Source organism: Trichomycterus rosablanca, chromosome 27 (genome assembly GCF_030014385.1).
Source record: "Trichomycterus rosablanca isolate fTriRos1 chromosome 27, fTriRos1.hap1, whole genome shotgun sequence".
In the NCBI taxonomy this organism is placed as follows: Eukaryota; Metazoa; Chordata; class Actinopteri; order Siluriformes; family Trichomycteridae; genus Trichomycterus; species Trichomycterus rosablanca.
In genome coordinates this window covers 6,910,838-6,929,678 of record NC_086014.1, presented here as the reverse complement: position 1 = coordinate 6,929,678, position 18,841 = coordinate 6,910,838, and the positions used below count along the sequence as shown (strand labels likewise).

The window sequence follows — 18,841 nt, the reverse complement described above, 5'->3', positions numbered from 1 at the left end:
GAAAATCCTGAAGTAGAATAAATTAGTTTGTGACCTAAAGCCAGCTGGGTCATGTAGCAGGACAATGTTCTGACTTGAATCCCATTGAGATATTGTGGGAAGACCCTAAATGGACAGTTTATGCTCTAAAACCCCTCAATCGTAGCCTTATTAATGCAATTCATCAAAATGTAAAAGTCTCATTGCATTTTATTGCAAACAAGGGTGGCACATCCAGTTATTAGGTTCAGGGGGGCAATTTCTTTGTGACATGGGTGATATAGATTTTGAGGTTGATAGAGAGAGAAAGTGAGAAAAAAGCACACTCTTTTAATACTACATCCTACTTTTATCTTCTCGCAGGTCATCAGAGAGCATGTCAAAGGTGAATTCGGCGCGGTTGCGAGCTCAATCTCAATCTCCAGAATCCAAGCTCGAGAAGCTCAAAAAGTCCAGCATCCAAGGGGACAGCCAAACCTGGCCCAAGAAACCCCTGGACAACATGAGTACAGTGCAACGCAAACAAAAGACCAACGGCTGCAATCAGGGGCACACCCAAAACAATGGCCACAGGGGGCAAACAGCTGCATCTGTAAAAAGCAGGGACCTTTCTCAAGATGACCTCCTCTTTCTACTCAGTATGCTGGAGGGAGAATTACAGGTATTGAGTTAATTAAAATCAATATAATGGGATTGTTCAGCCAATTTCTCAGCTCTTTTACTACCCTGTTTTAAAAAGTTGAGCCTACAGTTAAGACTTGTTAACAGTTTTGTCTATTTAATTTAGACTAAAACAGCATTTTAATGTTTAAATGAAAATGACCATTCCATTTTGGCCAGAATAATCTTTCCACAAGATCTTGGGAGTGTTGGGAGATCTTGGAAGGTTGCAATCGCTTTTCCAGTTACAATATTAAATAAAAAAAAATAATAATAATAATTTATTAATTAATCTGTGCCTGATGCAAATGCAGATGACTAGATAATAAAAATTTCAAGGCGCCCAGGTGGCACAGAGGGATATTCCGCTAGCACACTAACGCAGAGATTCTGAACTCCTCGGTTCGAAACTCGGCGTTGCCTCTGGTTGGCTGACCGCCATCTGGCGGGCATAATTGGCAGTGCCTATAGCCGGACTATGTGTAAGTGGGTGGGTCTTCATAATCTGTGTAAGCCGCTCAGGTGGCGCAGCGGTAAAAAGTACGCTAGCACACCAGAGTTGGGGTTTCGAATACATCGTATCGAATCTCAGCTCTGCCTTTCCGACTGGGCTTGGCGGCTGCATGAACAACGATTGGCTGTTGTTCATAAGGGGTAAAAAGTCGGACCATAGCTCCTCATAACCGGTGCGACTGCGGCCCCTGCTGGCTGACTGATGGCGCCTGCACAGGGCTGAGGAATAATGCTGATGGGGGTGTGGCCCTCCGTACACAGTGCCCGTCAGTGTATGAACTCGACTCGTGCAGGTGAAAAATGCAGTCTTTACTGACTACGTGCCTGAGGGGGCGTATGTCAGTTGAGAGGCGTCCTCAGTCAGCGGTGAAGGGTTGAATCAGTATAGAGGACGCAATCAGGGTAATTGGACACGGCTAGATTAGGGGAGAAAATTGGGGGGGGAAAGTGGGGAAAAATAGAAAATTCATAATCTTTAGTTTATTCCGGCTGGTTGCTGGGCCTATAAACCCACTGGAGGGATTATATCTCTCGGCTGGCCTGGGAATGCCTGGAGATCCCACAGAAGGAGCTGGTTAAAGTTGCACAGTACAGATGCTGTTGCCACAGCGACCCTGAATAAACAAGTGGAAAAGAAGAAGTGGATGATGATGACTATACTGCATGACCCATGATTTTAAGGAAAGGGATTGGTGTATTTAACATAAGGGAATACAAAGAACTGCAGAAAGCATTGTAAAATAATAATAATAATAAAAAATGACAATAAAACTTTAAATTAGTTCTAAATTAAGTCTGAAAATGCATTTATTTTGTTGTTCTAGGCACGGGATGAGGTGATAACAGTGCTGAAGGCAGAGAAGACAGACCTGGCATTACTGGAAAGTCAGTATGGCTTCGTCACCCCTCAAAAGGTCCTTCAGGCACTTCAGAGAGACACTATACAGGGAAAAAGCTGTGGCCGAAAGGAAGACATCTACGAGAAGCCTATTGTCGAGGTCAGGGGCTAAAAAACATTTTTGACCTTTTGTAATTGTCTTTTTTCTTTAAGGGCTGTCCAGAGAACTCATTTCTCTTTACTTTTGTTCCCCCGAAAGCTGGACAAGCTTATGGAGAAGCAAAGAGAGACGTACAGACAAATGCTGGAACAGGTGCTGATGGTAGAGCAGGCGCATAAACAATCTCTGTACAGGCTGGAGGACGAGAAGCGCAATCACAGCGAATACATGAAGAAAAGTGATGAGTTCACCAACCTGCTGGAACAGGAAAGGGAAAGGTCAGTAAAAAAAAAAAAACAACAGCTTGAGAGCAAAACCCGACAAATATATGGATAAGACGGCTGAGACGGTTACACCACAAAATTGCTGGGGTTTTTTTTTTATTGAAGGAGCCGTGATCATGCTTAGAACGGGAGATTATCGTAGCTCAGTTAGAAACTCAACTTTGATCTTTCATCTTACTTAAGCTTAAATGGTAAATTTATTCTGAAAAACAACTTTAAAAATACAAGTACAAGTCTTACAACCAGTGGCGGCTCCTGCCAAATCCCTCCAGGAGGGGGGGGGGGGTGTTGGCCAAGGTGACCCGTTCAATGGGTAATTTAAAGCTTAAATAATTAACATCTTAAGTCATCTGTCAGTTTGCCCTCACATATAACTTTGAACATGGAGAGAGACCAGCTTTACCAATAATCATAAAATTAACTAAAGCCTTCACACTAACAACTTAACAACTAACAATTTAATTCAGTCTTCATCAGATAGCATTTTATTTTATGTGCAGCAGATCCAGGATAAAGATTGGCATCGGGGCTGATGTGCAATGAATAAAGAAGTACAATTACACAATTGGGGAGATACAATAAGTGCAATCACAATTCACAATTTAAAAATTACTTTACTTACTTGTAATTTACTTGTTACTTATATGATTTCCCCCCCCCCCTTTGTAGATACTTGCTTGATGTTTAAATTTGGTCTGGGTGGCCCTAATTCTTTAGTTGCTAATTTATCCTGATTACTACGATGACTGAATGGCATTTACCTTAATGACACGATGGAGTTGCTCCGAACTGAGGTAATGGTAGTCATGGTGATGAGATCGCTACAACAAGTTCCGTGTGACGCAAGTACGAAGGTGCGAGCCCTCCCGGAACCCATTCAGAATGTATTGCAGCGCCTGCAGTTTGAAAAAAAAAGTGCTTTAACATGAGAGTCTATGAGAGCAATCCGGGGTGATTTTCAGTTAGACTGAAATCTCCCAAAAAGGGCGGTACTGTACGGAGCACAACTCGACGCTGATTGGACTACGATATTCAGAGGCAGGACAGACAGTCCAGAACAGTCTTAGCTAGTTTAACACTGGCTGAATGTGATGAAAATTTCTTCCCTTTCGCCCTTTGGTGATGCGTCGCCCGATCGTCCTAAGGAACGAGCCGCCCCTGCTTACAACCTGAATGACCAAATCAGGTCCAACGTGCACAGAAGGGTTTATACCAGGGGTGTCCAAATTATGGCTCGTGTTCCATTTGTGGCCCATTACTAGGGTTGCCAACGTCCCGTAAAATACGGAATCGTTCCTTATTTGGAAACTAAACGTCGTGTTCCGTATTGAACTGATACAGTACGCGCTTTGTTCCATATTTTTATCAATGGGAGAGAAATACTGAGACAGGGCGATATGTATGAAACAAGGAAACTGCCTGGCTGTCTGCCATGCTCCAGCACCCAGAGAATGTACGTGAGTCACGACCAATGAGAAGCGCTGTCAGTGTTGCTACGATATGCGTAAAAAACGGCTTGGTCCCACCCATCTGAACAACAGGCCAATCGTTGTTCATGCGGCCGCTCAGCCTCAGCCGGCAAGGCAGAGCTGAGATTCGATACGATGTATTCGAGATCCCAGCTCTGGTTGCAGCATGTGTTTTTACCGCTGCGCCACCTAAGCAGCACGGCGCGAGATTTTAAAAATGGCAGTAATGTTAGTCCACTGGCAAAAAAAAGAAAAGATCACAAAAATACAGAAAGGAGGGGGAAATGACCACCAATGGCTGGAATGAGTAAGAGGCAATGTGTACAAGGCCAAGTGCACCATCTCCAGAGGCTGATATGGTATATCTAATAATCATATTGATTTATTTAACCCATATCTGGTTGATATATACCAGGGTTGCTTCTTTGAAAGCTACCAATTACTTTACATTGGAAGAAGCTGAACTACAGCAAAAATTACCCTAGGAAGAAATCTAGTTTGGTTAACTAAAATTACTTAATTACTAGTTTAAACTACTTTGTGGAAGAAAATATCAAATTCACAGTGTACATGTGATATAAAATTATAACAAAATATAATACAAAAAAGTGGGCCACTCAGGTGGCACAGCGGTAAAAAGTACGCTAGAACACCAGAGTTGGGGTTTCGAATACATCGTATCGAATCTCAGCTCTGCCTTTCCGACTGGGCTGGGTGGCTGCATGAACAATGATTGGCTGTTGTTCATAGGGTTAGAGGGTAAAAAAGTCGGATCACTGGCCCTCATAATTGGTGCAACTGCGGCCCCTGCTGACTGACTGATGGCACCTGCACAGGGCTGAGGAATAATGCTGAGGCCCTCCGTACACAGTGCCCATCAGTGTATGAACTCGACTCGTGCAGGTGAAAATGCAGTCTGTACTGACTGTACTATGTCAGTTGAGAGGCGTCCTCAGTCAGCGGTGAAGGGTCGAATCAGTATAGAGGACGCAATCAGGGTAATTGGACACGACTAGATTAGGGGAAAAAAATTGGGGGAAAAAGTGGGGAAAAATAGAAAATATAAAAAAAAAAAAAAAAAAAAAAAAAAAAAAATATATAAATATATATATAATACAAAAAAGTTACATGCCAGCAAAAAATGCCACAAAGTTGAGTTTATTCCAAACAGTGCCTATTGTAATACATAAACTAAACAAAAACAAAATACCCAAGTATTTATGGAAAAGTGTGAGAAATTGCATTTTTTGCATTCTCACTATTGAGAAAAAATTATACATGATGTCAGGGCTGGAGTGGGCCCCTTTTTCAGCCCGGGAGTTTCATGCCCAAACCCGGCCCACTTTTTCCATGGAGGAGGAATTTGAATAAATGAAACAGCAGCTAGCTCTTACAATGCCTTTTTATTGGGTATAAGTTCAGGTATATGTTGGAAAGTTAACAGAAAACACTTCACTTAAACATGTTTAATTCAAATTGAAATCAGATAAAGATTTAAAAGGTAAAAAAATTTGATAAAGATGAAAACGTATTTACATTTGGTCAGGAGCAATAAGTTGAAATAAAAATAATTTGAAATTAAAATTGCATTTGTCTTCCCACCAGAGAGGTGCTCTATTGTTAGGTTTACACTAAACTCTTAAGTAGCTTCACTACACGCATATTTAGTAGGCTACCTACAGCATCAAAAGCCTCCTAAGCAGTGCACTGGTTTCTGCAACTTTATTAATAACGGTGTAATTGTCTATAGACATGAGAATTTCCTTCTCTGTGTACATTAACATGAAGGCCTCCAAGAGTTCCTGTTTACCTATTTCATTTGGGCTGATTTTAATGCATTTTCAGCATTCTGAATATCTGGGTACTGGGTATCATTTAGAATCTATCCATCACATCTGTTCTGTGTGCAACTTGTTACATAAAATAGTTTTTTTTAGTTAGATAACTATCTTAGTTTAAATAACTCTGTGAGACTATCCTCTACCTGTCCCTTCAGTAGTCTCCTCGGGATCATCACTACAGTAGCGTTGGAACAAAAACATTCCATTAATGAGTTAGGCCAGTGGTTCTCAAACTGTGGTACGCGTACCACTGGTGGTACGTGAAGCAGCACGAGGTGGTACGCCAGATAATCTCGGAAAAGTAATTACATGCACCGAAAAAATAAATAATTTAATAATTATGAATAAAAAAAAATCATATGAAACAAATTGTGTAAATTACTAATAAATTCTGTTTCAAAGTTCTTATAATTCTGTTTTAATAAAATCAGTTTAATGAAAACAAATTGTATTAAAACTAATGTGTTTTTAAAAATATTCGGGGCTACGCAGCCACCGTACTTCATTACGTCTATACTTCACGTTCGTGGTTTCCATCTCGGAATTTCCGAAACGTTATCAGTAAAGTTATCAGTAGGTCTCTCACTTTTATCAGAGACAGATCTGCATTTGAATCTCACTGATCTCGCTCCTGACATCACAAGGCTGCTCCGCTAAACAGGCGCACTCACTGAAATGGTCAGTGGTAACTGCATATAGTGATGAGTCGTTCGCGAATGATCCGATTCTATTGAATGGATCTTTAAAATGAACGAAAGGAACCGAGTCTTTTATTTCTGCGCAGTTCTTATCGGCTGTAATCCACACATTCTGCTTCGCATCAGTAGAGGGAATTAATCATAACTCGTAATAAGAGCTGTTTATTGTCGAAATTCAAATCCGAAATCACTTTCAGTATCGCGGAGAGCAAGCGAGACACACACACACACACACACACACACACACAGAGAGAGCTAGTAGTATAATGACAAATAATTGAGAAATAAACCATAAACTTGTTTAATTGTGTTAAATACAAGAGAGGATTCTCTTCTGTCTCTTCTCTGTAGTTATTTTCCTTTTAAAATAAATCTTTTTTTCTCATGTAAGTGTTGTTTGAATTAGGCCTACATTTAAGGCAAAGTAGCAAAATTTGATATTAATATCGGGGGTGTCTTATAGTTTACCCAGTAGCGCCTCCCGAAGTATGAAGAGCCATTTTTTTGAACGGCTCTTTAAAAGGAACCGAGCCAAAAGATCCGACTCCCTTCAAGAAGCCATAATTCCCATCACTAATATATACACACACACACCTAATTAATGTGTGCCATATGTGGTTCTGAGATGAGAAACATAGGTGGTACTTGGAACTTTTGGTTTGATAGTGGGTGGTACTTGGTCTAAAAAGTTTGAGAACCACTGAGTTAGGCTATGTAATATATTACACTTCAAATTATGTTTATTATTTTTAGCTTGAAACTGGATGTTTGTGATTAATGGTGTGTATTGGGATCTACAAAACAAACTACGCTAAGTTGACGTTGCAAATGTTGCGCAATAGCCCTACAGTGACAATACAAAATTATTTCCATATCTCTCTTTACCGGCTGCAACTGGGGTCTGTCCTCTGGAAAACAGGTCTGTTCATTTGGCAGCATCTTTTTCCAACGCCTTAATTTTTATTAACCTGGCCTTTTCGGCTCCACCTGGCCTCTTCCTGCCCTCCATCACCACCGACTGATGGTTTGCGCTATTCTGTTGCTATATTTACTTTTACTTACTCCAGAAAAGACACCTCGTGGGCCAAACCAACTTCAACATTTGGGAGGGGAGAATTCCCTCAGATGGTAGAACCCATCTAATCTACTGCGATGTAGGGCTGCGCTGTCAGATGAATGAATGCAAGAAGAAGATTAGATAAGTGACAGATAAGTGTCAAAATTATTTTTCCCATCCAACCGGCCCACACTCGAGATTGATATGAGCTGGCCCATCAGGAATCCTCCCGATTAGCCACTCCGGGCCTGCATGATGTTCTTTTTGTTGTGTACATATAAATAAAATATTTTTTTGATAATGTTCCCATGACGGTGTAAGACCCGTTATATTTTTTATAGGTGCAAACCTAACCACCTACCCTCCCGCTCAGGTAAACACCCGCCAAAACACCCCCCACCCTATGCCTTCCGCCAACCCGCCAGCCCAGGGTATTCCTTATTTCCAGTTCTGAAAGTTGGCAACCCTATCCATTACCATTTTTTAAAAATGTAATTAAAGTTGGCCCAAAGGTTTAAGGTCTAAAAAAAGTAGTTCTGAGTTTGAACACTGGGTGTCGCTATCGCATAAAACTAGTCTAAAACGCTTCACGGCTCTTTTCCTCATCATTCAAAACTGTATCGACGTTACGCTTTTATTATTAGTGTTCCTGAACTTCATAACTCCATGAGTTGGCCTATTATTTTTTAATTTTTTTTATTTTTTAAACACAGTCTGTGGCCCAATATTGCATTTCTAAATCTGGCCCCCAACAAGAAAAGTTTGGACACTCCTGGTTTATACATTTGAAGTTTGTTAGCAATCTGCCTTTTTCACTGATGCTGTTAGCAAGCCAGCTAGCTCATTGTAAACAAAAGCAAACAAACAAAACAAACCCGCAAACATTAAAGATATTTACTAATCCTTAACCATCAAATTTACCATTCGGGCCGAGGATGCCTCATATTTATTAAAAGATTTATAGTTTGATTTGCAATTAGTTTTCTCACAGAAGTTAGCGAGAAGTGTGACAGGAATTAAACTGAGTTGTTCATAGTAATCAATTAGTACTATTATTTTTATTTGTTTTATTACACAGAGTCAGTGGCCCAATAATGCAATTTTATTTCTAAATCTGGCCCCCAACAAGAAAAGTTTGGACACTCCTGGTTTATACATTTGAAGTTTGTTAGCAATCTGCCTTTTTCACAGATGCCGTTAGCAATCCAGCTAGCTCCTTGTAAACAAAAGCAAACAAACAAAACAAACCCACAAATATTAAAGACATTTACTCATCTCTAACCATCAAATTTAACATTCTGGCCGATCGTGAACCAGGTTATCTCGTTTTCTCACAGAAGTTAGTGTGAGAAGTGTGACAGGAATTGAACTGGGTTGTTCATAGTAATTGAGGTGGCTTGGTGGGTAGCACTGTCGCCTCACAGCAAGAAGGTCCTGGGTTCGATCCCCAGGTGGAGCGGTCCGGGTCCTTTCTGTGTGGAGTTTGCATGTTCTCCCCGTGTCCATGTGGGTTTCCTTCGGGTGCTACGGTTTCCTCCCACAGTCCAAAGACATGCAGGTAAATTGGAGATACAAAATTGTCCATGACTTTGTTTGACATTAAACTTGTGAACTGATGAATCTTTTGTAACGAGTAACTACCGTTTCTTTCATGAATGTAAGTGTGTAAAACATGACGTTAAAAATCCTAGTAAATAAAAATTTTTTATTCATTTTATTACAGTGGCCCAATATTGAATTTATTTCCAAATCTGGCCCCCAACAAGAAATGTTTGGACACTCCTGGTTTATACATTGGAAGTTTGTTAGCAATCTGCCTCTTTCACAGATGCACCCACAAACATTAAAGATATTTACTCATCCTTAACCATCGAATTTACCATTCGGGCCGATCGTGAACCAGGTTGCCTCATATTTATTGAAAGATCTGTTTGATTTGCAATTAGATTTCTCACAGAAGTTAGCGAGAAGTGTGACAGGAATTAAACTGGGTTGTTCATCGAGTAGGCCTATTATTTTTAGGTCCGAGTCTGTGGCCCAATATTGCATTTATTTTTAAATTTGACCCCCAACAAGAAATGTTTGGACACTCCTGGTTTATACATTGGAAGTTTGTTAGCAATCTGCCTCTTTTACAAATGCTGTTAGCAAGCCAGCTAGCTCATTGAAAACAAAAACACTCACAAACATTAAAGACATTTACTCATCCTTAACCATCAAATACTTTAAATAAATAGGATTTACACAAATCATACAAACACAGAATTAAATGAACTAAAAGTTATAACTGGCAATAAATAAAGAAATAAATAATAATAGAGTTATTATTCGGTCTAGTCTTTAATAATGTCTGTAGTTAGTTCTTGTCATTCTTAGTGCAGTTACTCCCGACCCGTCACATCTGGCAGAAGCAGCATCGTTGGCACTGCAGTCTCGACTTTAATCCTTAACCTCGGCGGGTAAACAGGTTTCCATCAGAATGCCCTTGGGGTAAAACAATAGAGAATGTTAAGTAAAACAGTTTTACAGAGAGTTTTAAACTCCGGCAGCCCTAATTATTACAGCATAACTAAAAGGGAGTTATGGGAGCAGGTAACAAGGTCATGAAGGCTTTCACAGGACATCAGCGCCCACCTCCTCTACCCAAACCTGAGTGATCGGACAGGAGAGGCAGAACGACAGCAACCCAACATCCCTGATCACCTCAAGTTTCTATGACCAAGAACCCCCAAGCTCTGTGCCTTTGTCTATACTAATCAAAAGCCTGAGAAAATAAATATGTTTTCAGTGTAGACTTAAACATTGAGACTGTGTCCGAATCCCTAACAGAGACAGGAAGATTTTTCCAGAGTTGTGTAGCTTTGTAAGAAAATGCTCTTCCACCAGCTGTGATCTTTTTAATTCTAGGAACTATAAGTAACCCTGCATCTTGTGAGCGAAGTGGATGCGCTGGGTTGTAGTGATTAATAAGTTCACTCAGATACTGTGGAGCCAGACCATGTAGCGCTTTATAGGTTAGTAAAAGTATTTTGTAATTAATGTGGAATTTAACTGGCAGCCAGTGAAGTGATGATAGAACAGGACTGATATGATCAAATTTTCTAGTTCTAGTTAGCACTCGAGCTGCTGTAAGAATCCAGTAAGAAGAGCATTACAATAATCTAAACGAGAAGTTATAAACGCATGGATCAGTTTTTCAGCGTCATTAACAGATAGTATATTTCTTATTTTAGAAATATTACGCAAATGATAGAAAGCAACTCTAGTAATATTATTAACGTGTGTCTCAAAGGAGAGATCTGAATCTATTGTGACTCCCACGTTTTTTACATCAGAGCTAGGAGTAACAGAGAAAGTGATTAGGTTTGGCACCAGGTTAGACAACTCGTCTCTTGCAGCTTTAGAGCCAACAAGTAAAACCTCTGTTTTATCTGAATTAAGTAACAGAAAATTACCTGACATCCAGTTTTTTATGTCGTTTACACAATGTTCTATCTTACTGATTGTGTCAGTATCATTTGGTTTGTCTGATATATACAGCTGTGTGTCATCTGCATAGCAGTGAAAATGTATGCCATGTTTATGAATAATTTCTCCTAGTGGAAGCATATAGAGTGTAAATAATAGCGGTCCCAGTACCGACCCCTGTGAAACACCACACTTTACTTTTGTTGTTTCTGAGCATTTATTATTTAAATGAACAAATTGCGGTCAGTCAAATATGATTTGAACCAAGAGAGTGCAAGTCCTTTAACACCTACTGTATTTTCTAGCCTCTCCAGTAAAATGTTATGATCGACAGTATCAAACGCTGCACTAAGATCTAATAGAACAAGAAAAGAGACACATCCATTATCAGAAGACATTAACAACTCGTTAACTACTCTAATTAATGCGGTTTCGGTACTATGGTTGGGTCTAAATCCAGATTGACATTTTTCGTGAATACAATTTTCATTCAAATAAGAGCATAACTGTTTGGAAACGACTTTTTCTAATATCTTAGAGACAAAAGGAAGATTTGAAATTGGCCTATAATTAGCTAGAACATGTGGATCAAGATTAGGTTTTTTAATCAGGGGTTTAATAACAGCACTTTTAAACAATTTAGGTACGTACCCAAGGCTAAGGGATGCATTGGTTAATGTAAGCAGGGGCTCTACAATAGCTGGGAGTAAATCTTTAAGTAAATGAGTTGGAACAGGATCGAGTATACACGATGATGACTTCGATGATTTAATCAACACAGTTAGTTCATTTTGGGAGATTAGATTAAAGGAATTTAGTTGGATTAACTCGTTACTATTATCATCACTATTATCACCAATGCTGCTCAGAGTGAGTTCATACTTAACATTGGCAAGTGACGTACTCTGACTCTGAAGTCGTATTTTTTCTATCTTATCGTTAAAGAATTTTAAAAAATCATGGCTGGTACAGTCAGGTGGTATATTAGATTCAGTTTCATTGACGTTTTTAGTTAATTTGGACACTGTCTCGAAAAGGAATCTAGGATTGTTTTTATTTTTCTCTATTAGGGACGAATAATATGAAGATTTAGTTTTTATAAGGGCATGTTTATACTCAGTTAGAGCATCTTTCCAAAGTGTATAACACTTCCAGTGTAGAGTGACGCCACTTGCGTTCTAATTTTCGTGCTGCTTGTTTAAGTGCGCATGTGTGGTCATTGTACCAAGGAGCAAGTTTTTTCTCCCTAATTAGTTTAGTTTTGAGTGGGGCTACGTTATCTAAGGTTGTGCGCAATACGGTCTCTAGGTGTTGAGTTGCCTGATCTAGTTCTTTAGGTTCTGATGCTGATATATTTGGTAATTCTGGTAGGCAGTTTATGAACGCTGCTGCAGTTGCAGATGTAATAGTGCGCTTACATTTAAAGACATTTACACATACATAACCATCAAATTTACCATTCTGGGTGATTGTAAACCAGGTTGCTTCAAATTTATTTAACGATTTATAGTTTGACTTCGCAAGTAAATTTCTTTTTTTCTATTTTATTTATGCATTTTTTCCCATTTTCTTCCAATTTAGCGTAGTCAATTTGTCTTCCGCTGCTGGGGGATCCCTGATTGCAGTCGAGGTGGGTATATTGATGTTAATGCCTCCAACCCTCGCACAGCCCTTAGCGGAACCCTTTTTCACCCATGCATTCTGCACAGGCGACTCTCTATCTGCTAATCAGGGTCCTTACACAGCGTTTGAAGACCCCGCCCACTTAGTCCGGTCATCTTACCCTAGCAGAAACGTGTCTGCTGCAGGCCCTTCCAATTATGCCCGCTAGATGGCGCCCAGCCGACTGGTGGCAACGTCGAGTTTCGAACCGAGGAGTTCAGAATCTCTGAGCTGGTGTTCTAGCGGAATATCCCGCTGTGCCACCTGGGCACCTCGCCAGTAGATTTCTCACAGAAGTAAGAGAGAATTGTGACAGGAATTAAACTGGGTCGTTCATAGTAATCGAGTAGGCCTATTATTTTTATTTGTTTTACACAATTAGCATTCTGCCTTTTCACAGTTGCTGTTAGCAAGCCAGTTAACAAAAAACCCACCCACATACTGTACATACATTAAAGACATATAAACATCCATAACCTTTAAATTTACCATTCAGGAAGATTGTGAAATACGATTTTTAATATTTATGTGAAGATTTACAGTTAGACAGGTGTGACAGGAATAAAGTTGTGAAGTCTTAACCCAGAGTTGCCATTTACTTTTTCTAACCTATCTGGCAGATGGTTTCTTATGTTTTTCTAAATGCAGTGTTTCAAACCGGACCGGTCATTCTCACAAGCAGAACGGCATTTCACACTCTGGCCTTACACACTGTTGTAATGTCTATATATGGCAATGTACACTTTGACTAAGCTGTGTAACTACCTCATAGTCCATGATTACGTTATACCCAGTGCACCACATTTCAGTACATATTTTGGTTCTTGCTTCATTTAGAGGATGGAGGGGCAGATAATCAAACTACATCATGCTACATCATGTTCGCAATTGATAAAATATGATCTATCTATCTATCTATCTATCTATCTATCTATCTATCTATCTATCTATCTATCTATACAGTATATATATATATATATATTAGGGCTGTCACACGATAAAAAAATGTAATCGAGATTAATCGCGATTAAAGAACAAAATTAATCGTGATTAATCTTGATTAAAAATTTTAATCGTGTGACAGCCCTAATATATATGTATTCATCTCAATTAATCGCAAACTAATAATTAAGCAAAATATGAACAGTTATGCACATTGTTATTGCAAGAACGTGTTTACCAATAAAACATTCATAAAATATGATAAAATTATTAAATCTAAATTCATTGTAGAAAGCACATTATCTGACAAAAGTGAGGATCTTTTCCTGTTCATGACCCTGACACTGAAAACAGGTGCACCAACCATTATGTTTTGATCTAATATAAGGCATCAACAAAGCATCAAAACACAGATATGATTATTTCATAGATCTATTAAGAAAACCCTTTAATACTGTGTTTGTGCAGAAAGAATACTGGGAAATACTGTTCTAAATTACCATTTAAACATCTATAAATACCTGAAACAGTCAAGTTAGCAAACATTATCTGTAAGTAATTGACTGTAGCTATAAAAAAAAGTGTTAATTAAAACAGTCCATGTAAACGCTTAGTCCATATAAATATCAGATACGAATGTGTTTTTAGAAAACTACAAACATCACAAATATAAATTATGTATATAACCATGTGATGGAATAACCTGAATAAACTGTAGAGATGAAACATCACGCAGAGTTTCACTTTTTACCGGAGGGGGAAGAGGCGGAGCTACGCGGTTTTGATGGACAGCTCTAGCAGCCAATGGAAATACTCGTTACAAAGATTGCGTGATTTCATTCATCTTTTTATCAACACGTAAAAAAAGTGAAAACCACTAAAAGTAGTTTATCATCGGACAGTTCATGCGCTTTACATCCTAATTTATCTGAAATACAGTTAATTACCACAGAGACACACATGTATGTGGCACAAACAGCCAAATAAAAATAGTTAGATTAAAAATTTTAATCTTGATAAATGTTTTTAATCGCGATTAAAATTTTAATGCGTTAACGACAGCCCTAATATATATATATATATATATACTGATCAGCCATAACATTAAAACCACCTCCTTGTTTCTAAACTCACTGTCCATTTTATCAACTCTACTTACCATATAGAAGCACTTTGTAGTTCTACAATTACTGACTGTAGTCCATCTGTTTCTCTGCATGCTTTGTTCTTCAATGGTCAGGACTCTCCAGGACCACTACAGAGTAGATAAGCGGATAATGGATAAGACACAGCAGCGCTGCTGAAGATTTTACTTTTTTTCCACTGTCACTGCTGGACTGAGAATAGTCCACCAACCAAAAATATCCAGCGAACAGCGCCCGTGGGCAACGTCCTGTGAGCACCGATAAAGATCTAGAAGATGACCAACTCAAACAGCAGCAATAGATAAACGATCGTCTCTGACTTTACATCTACTAGGTATAGGAGTGTCTAATGGAGTGGACAGTGAGTGGACACAGTATCCACTCATACCAGCACAACACACACTAACACACCACCACCATGTCATTGTCACTGCAGTGCTGAAAATGATCCACCACCTAAATAATACCTGCTCTGTGGGGGTCCTGTCCATTGAAGAACAGCATGACAGGGGGCTAACAAAGCATGCAGAGAAACAGATGGACTACAGTCAGTAATTGTAGAACTACAAAGTGCTTCTATATGGTAAGTGGAGCTGATTAAATGGACAGTGAGTGTAGAAACAAGGAGGTGGTTTTAATGTTATGGCTGATCAGTGTATATATATATTTAGCCATTAGCCTAGCATTAGCTTAGCCTTTGTTCTCCTCTATTATTGTCACTAATAATGTGTGTTAATCTTGTCTTGGTATTTTGTAAATAAGCATGTCTAGAATGTCTCTGCGAGAGTGTGTCCGCCCCCGTCCTTGTGCCCGGCATTACACATAGCAAAACTATGTCTTTATGGACCTCGCATTGTGCTGGAACAGACAAACTTTCGCTACGAAGTTAAAGGCATATATTGTATTGTATAGAATTAGCTTAATACAGCGATTAGTGTTTGTGCACAAACTTTTGGCCATATAGTGTAACTTTAGGTGATGATTATAAAGTGACAGTAAATAGTACTCTCTGTAAAATGTCCCCCTAATACACTGATCAGCCAAAACATTAAAACCACCTCCTTGTTTCTACACTCACTGTCAATTTTCTCAGCTCCACTTACCATATAGAAGCACTTTGTAGTTCTACAATTACTGACTGTAGTCCATCTATTTCTCTATATACCTTTTTAGCCTGCTTTCACCCTGTTCTTTAATGGTCATGACCCCCACAGGACCACCACAGAGCAGGTATTATTAGGGTGGTGGATCATTCTCAGCACTGCAGTGACACTGACATGGTGGTGGTGTGTTAGTGTGTTGTGCTGGTATGAATGGATAAGACACAGCAGCACTGCTGGAGTTTTTAAATACCGTGTCCACTCACTGTCCACTCTATTAGACACTCCTACCTAGTTGGTCCACCTTGTAGATGTAAAGTCAGAGACGATCGCTCATCTATTGCTGCTGTTCGAGTTGGTCATCTTCTAGACCTTCATCAGTGGTCACAGGATGCTGCCCACGGGGTGCTGTTGGCTGGATATTTTTGGTTGGTGGACCATTCTCAGTCCAGAAGTGACAGTGAGGTGTTTAAAAACGCCTACAGTGCTGAGAATGATCCACCACCTAAATAATACCTACTCTGTAGTGGTCCTGACCATTGAAGAACAGCATAAAGGGGGCTCAGTGCTTCTATATGGTAAGTGGAGCTGATAAAATGGACAGTGAGTATGGAAACAAGGAGGTGGTTTTAATGTTATGGCTGATCGGCGTAATGTTTTAATCCGTCACTGTTCCCGTCAGTTGTTTATATGGCAGGAATGTTTCAGAATAGCAGGACGCCTCCCCAGATTTTGTCCCCCGAATATTTAATTTATGGTTGCAAACTTGATACGATACACTTGCTTTGATCATATTGTAATAGTGGGACAATACAATAGATATAGATACAATAGAATAGTTAGGGTTTTTTGCTATGTTATTTACATTAAGTTCTGAACTGGCTTCTTAAAATCATTTGTTAAAAAAAAACACACACACACGAACCGTGTGCTATCAAAGCTCAGACTCTGTGGAAACATTGCTTATTGAAGAGCAGACGTTTTTCATTTCATGCTTTCTAATTCATTGTTGTACAACGCATTGTTGCTGAATGTAATCACTTCCTTTCTGGGTTCTGGCAAGCAGAGCTAGAGATTACATACACACAGGACTATGTGTTACATGAATTGAAGAGAAGAAACCAGATCTCCCTCTCGACTTTTTTTTTTCCCGCGTCTCTTTTTCTCTCTCTCTCTTCTTTTGGTCGAAGCTTTTCGCTAATCGGAGAGGGTCTGCAACCCCTGCTGATTAATTACCTTCCAGGTTAGTCCAGGCCTGATGACCTCATAGTTTACTGGAAGGGTAAGCAGCCTCCTTACTTGCACACACACATGCACACACACAAGTTCGTAATCTTACCCCTACATGGCACAAAAATAGATCAGATCCAAAAGATCAGTGCAAACATGAAAAACTGTTTTTATATGCTTTTGGGTCATTCCTGGGATTGGGTGCCTTTTAGACCTTAAAACTTTTTGAAAATGAAACACTGTTTTAATTTGTTTTTCATGTTTTATTATTAAAAGGACGTGTTATACTTTTCCAAACTAATATTGGTCAAGCTCAATTCAGACATCCCAAGTCTCGTGGAAGTTCCGGGAGTCTCCCGCATATACATAGCGGCTCCCTGATGTCCGCAAGTCAGATAAAATCTCCCGGAATCTAGAACGAGCGGCCAGGAGCGACACAAACGCGCACGCAGGCGACACAGACTTTTTTCCCCGATCGCGTATTAAATCCGTTATCTGATATACAATCTAGCGCACTGTGTAGGGAACATAAATCAATTGTCTAATATACTGTCTAGTGCACTATGTAGGGAACATAAATCCGTTATCTGATATACAATTTAGTGCACTATGTAGGGAACAGAATTAATTATGTAATACACTATCTAGTGCACTATGTAAGGAACACAAATCATCATCTAGTTATACTTTCTAGTGCACTATGTAGTGAACATGAATGCGTTATCTAATACACTATCTAGTGCACTGTGTAAGGAACACAAATCATCATCTAGTTATACTTTCTAGTGCACTATGTAGTGAACATGAATGCGTTATCTAATACACTATCTAGTGCACTATGTAAGGAACACAAATCATCATCTAGTTATACTTTCTAGTGCACTATGTAGTGAACATGAATGCGTTATCTAATACACTATCTAGTGCACTATGTAGGAAACATAAATCCGTGATCTGATATACAATCTAGTGCACTGTGTAGGGAACATAAACCAATTGTCTAATTCATTATCTAGTGCACTACGTAGGGAACATAAATTTATTAACTAATACGCTACCTAAAGCATTATGTAAAAAACATAAGTCTATTATCTAGTACACTATCTAGTGCACTAAGTAAGGAACATAAATTCTTTTCTAATATACAATCTAGTGCACTATGTAGGGAACATAAATCTATTATCTTTCACACTATCTAGTGCACTGTGTAGTACACATTAATGTGTTTGTGACGCGAACACCTTTTAAACAGTATTGAAAGACTGAGATATTTTCATGATTAAACCTCATATATCATCACTAAATCAGAATGTACAGCACTTGGGACATGGGAAAACCTCTGGTATCTAAGAGATAAAAACAGTGTAAAATGTATACAGTCATTTGGGGGGGTAGAAAACATTGTGTTTAGTATTTGAAAGTGTTAATTATTTCAGTAAGATGTTTAGAAATTGTATTGTTTAAAATATACTTAAAAAATACAATGATCAGTACTGGGGGCACAAAAGGCACTGAATTGTAGGAATGACCCTTTTATTTGTGAACAGTATTTGTGGGCTTTCTGAAGGCATGCCTATTATGACTAATAGGAGAAATGCAAACAAGCTAGCCCTAAATTACTAAAAACACATTGGGCTTACCAGATACGTGTGCACAAACATTTGTTTCCACCTGGGTGCATTATCACTGTAAATTACTAATTGTAAATTTACCAAACACTGTATAGACATTAAAAATGTCTCTTGCTTTAACAGCACTAATTATTCAGTAAATGTTCATGTAAGCATTACAGGTC

At 39.0% G+C, this 18,841-nt stretch overlaps 1 protein-coding gene across 1 annotated transcript in view; it reads left to right on the top strand.

Moving 5' to 3' along the window:
- Positions 1–420: 420 nt before the first annotated feature.
- filip1l (filamin A interacting protein 1-like) overlaps positions 421–18,841 on the top strand; it is a 54,560-nt gene continuing 36,139 nt past the window's right edge. The window contains exons 1-3 of the mRNA XM_062989502.1: positions 421–640; positions 1,977–2,150; positions 2,250–2,428. Of these exons, the coding sequence (XP_062845572.1) occupies positions 482–640; positions 1,977–2,150; positions 2,250–2,428 (512 nt within the window). The 5' untranslated portion in view covers positions 421–481. The remainder of the gene's footprint in view (positions 641–1,976; positions 2,151–2,249; positions 2,429–18,841) is intronic.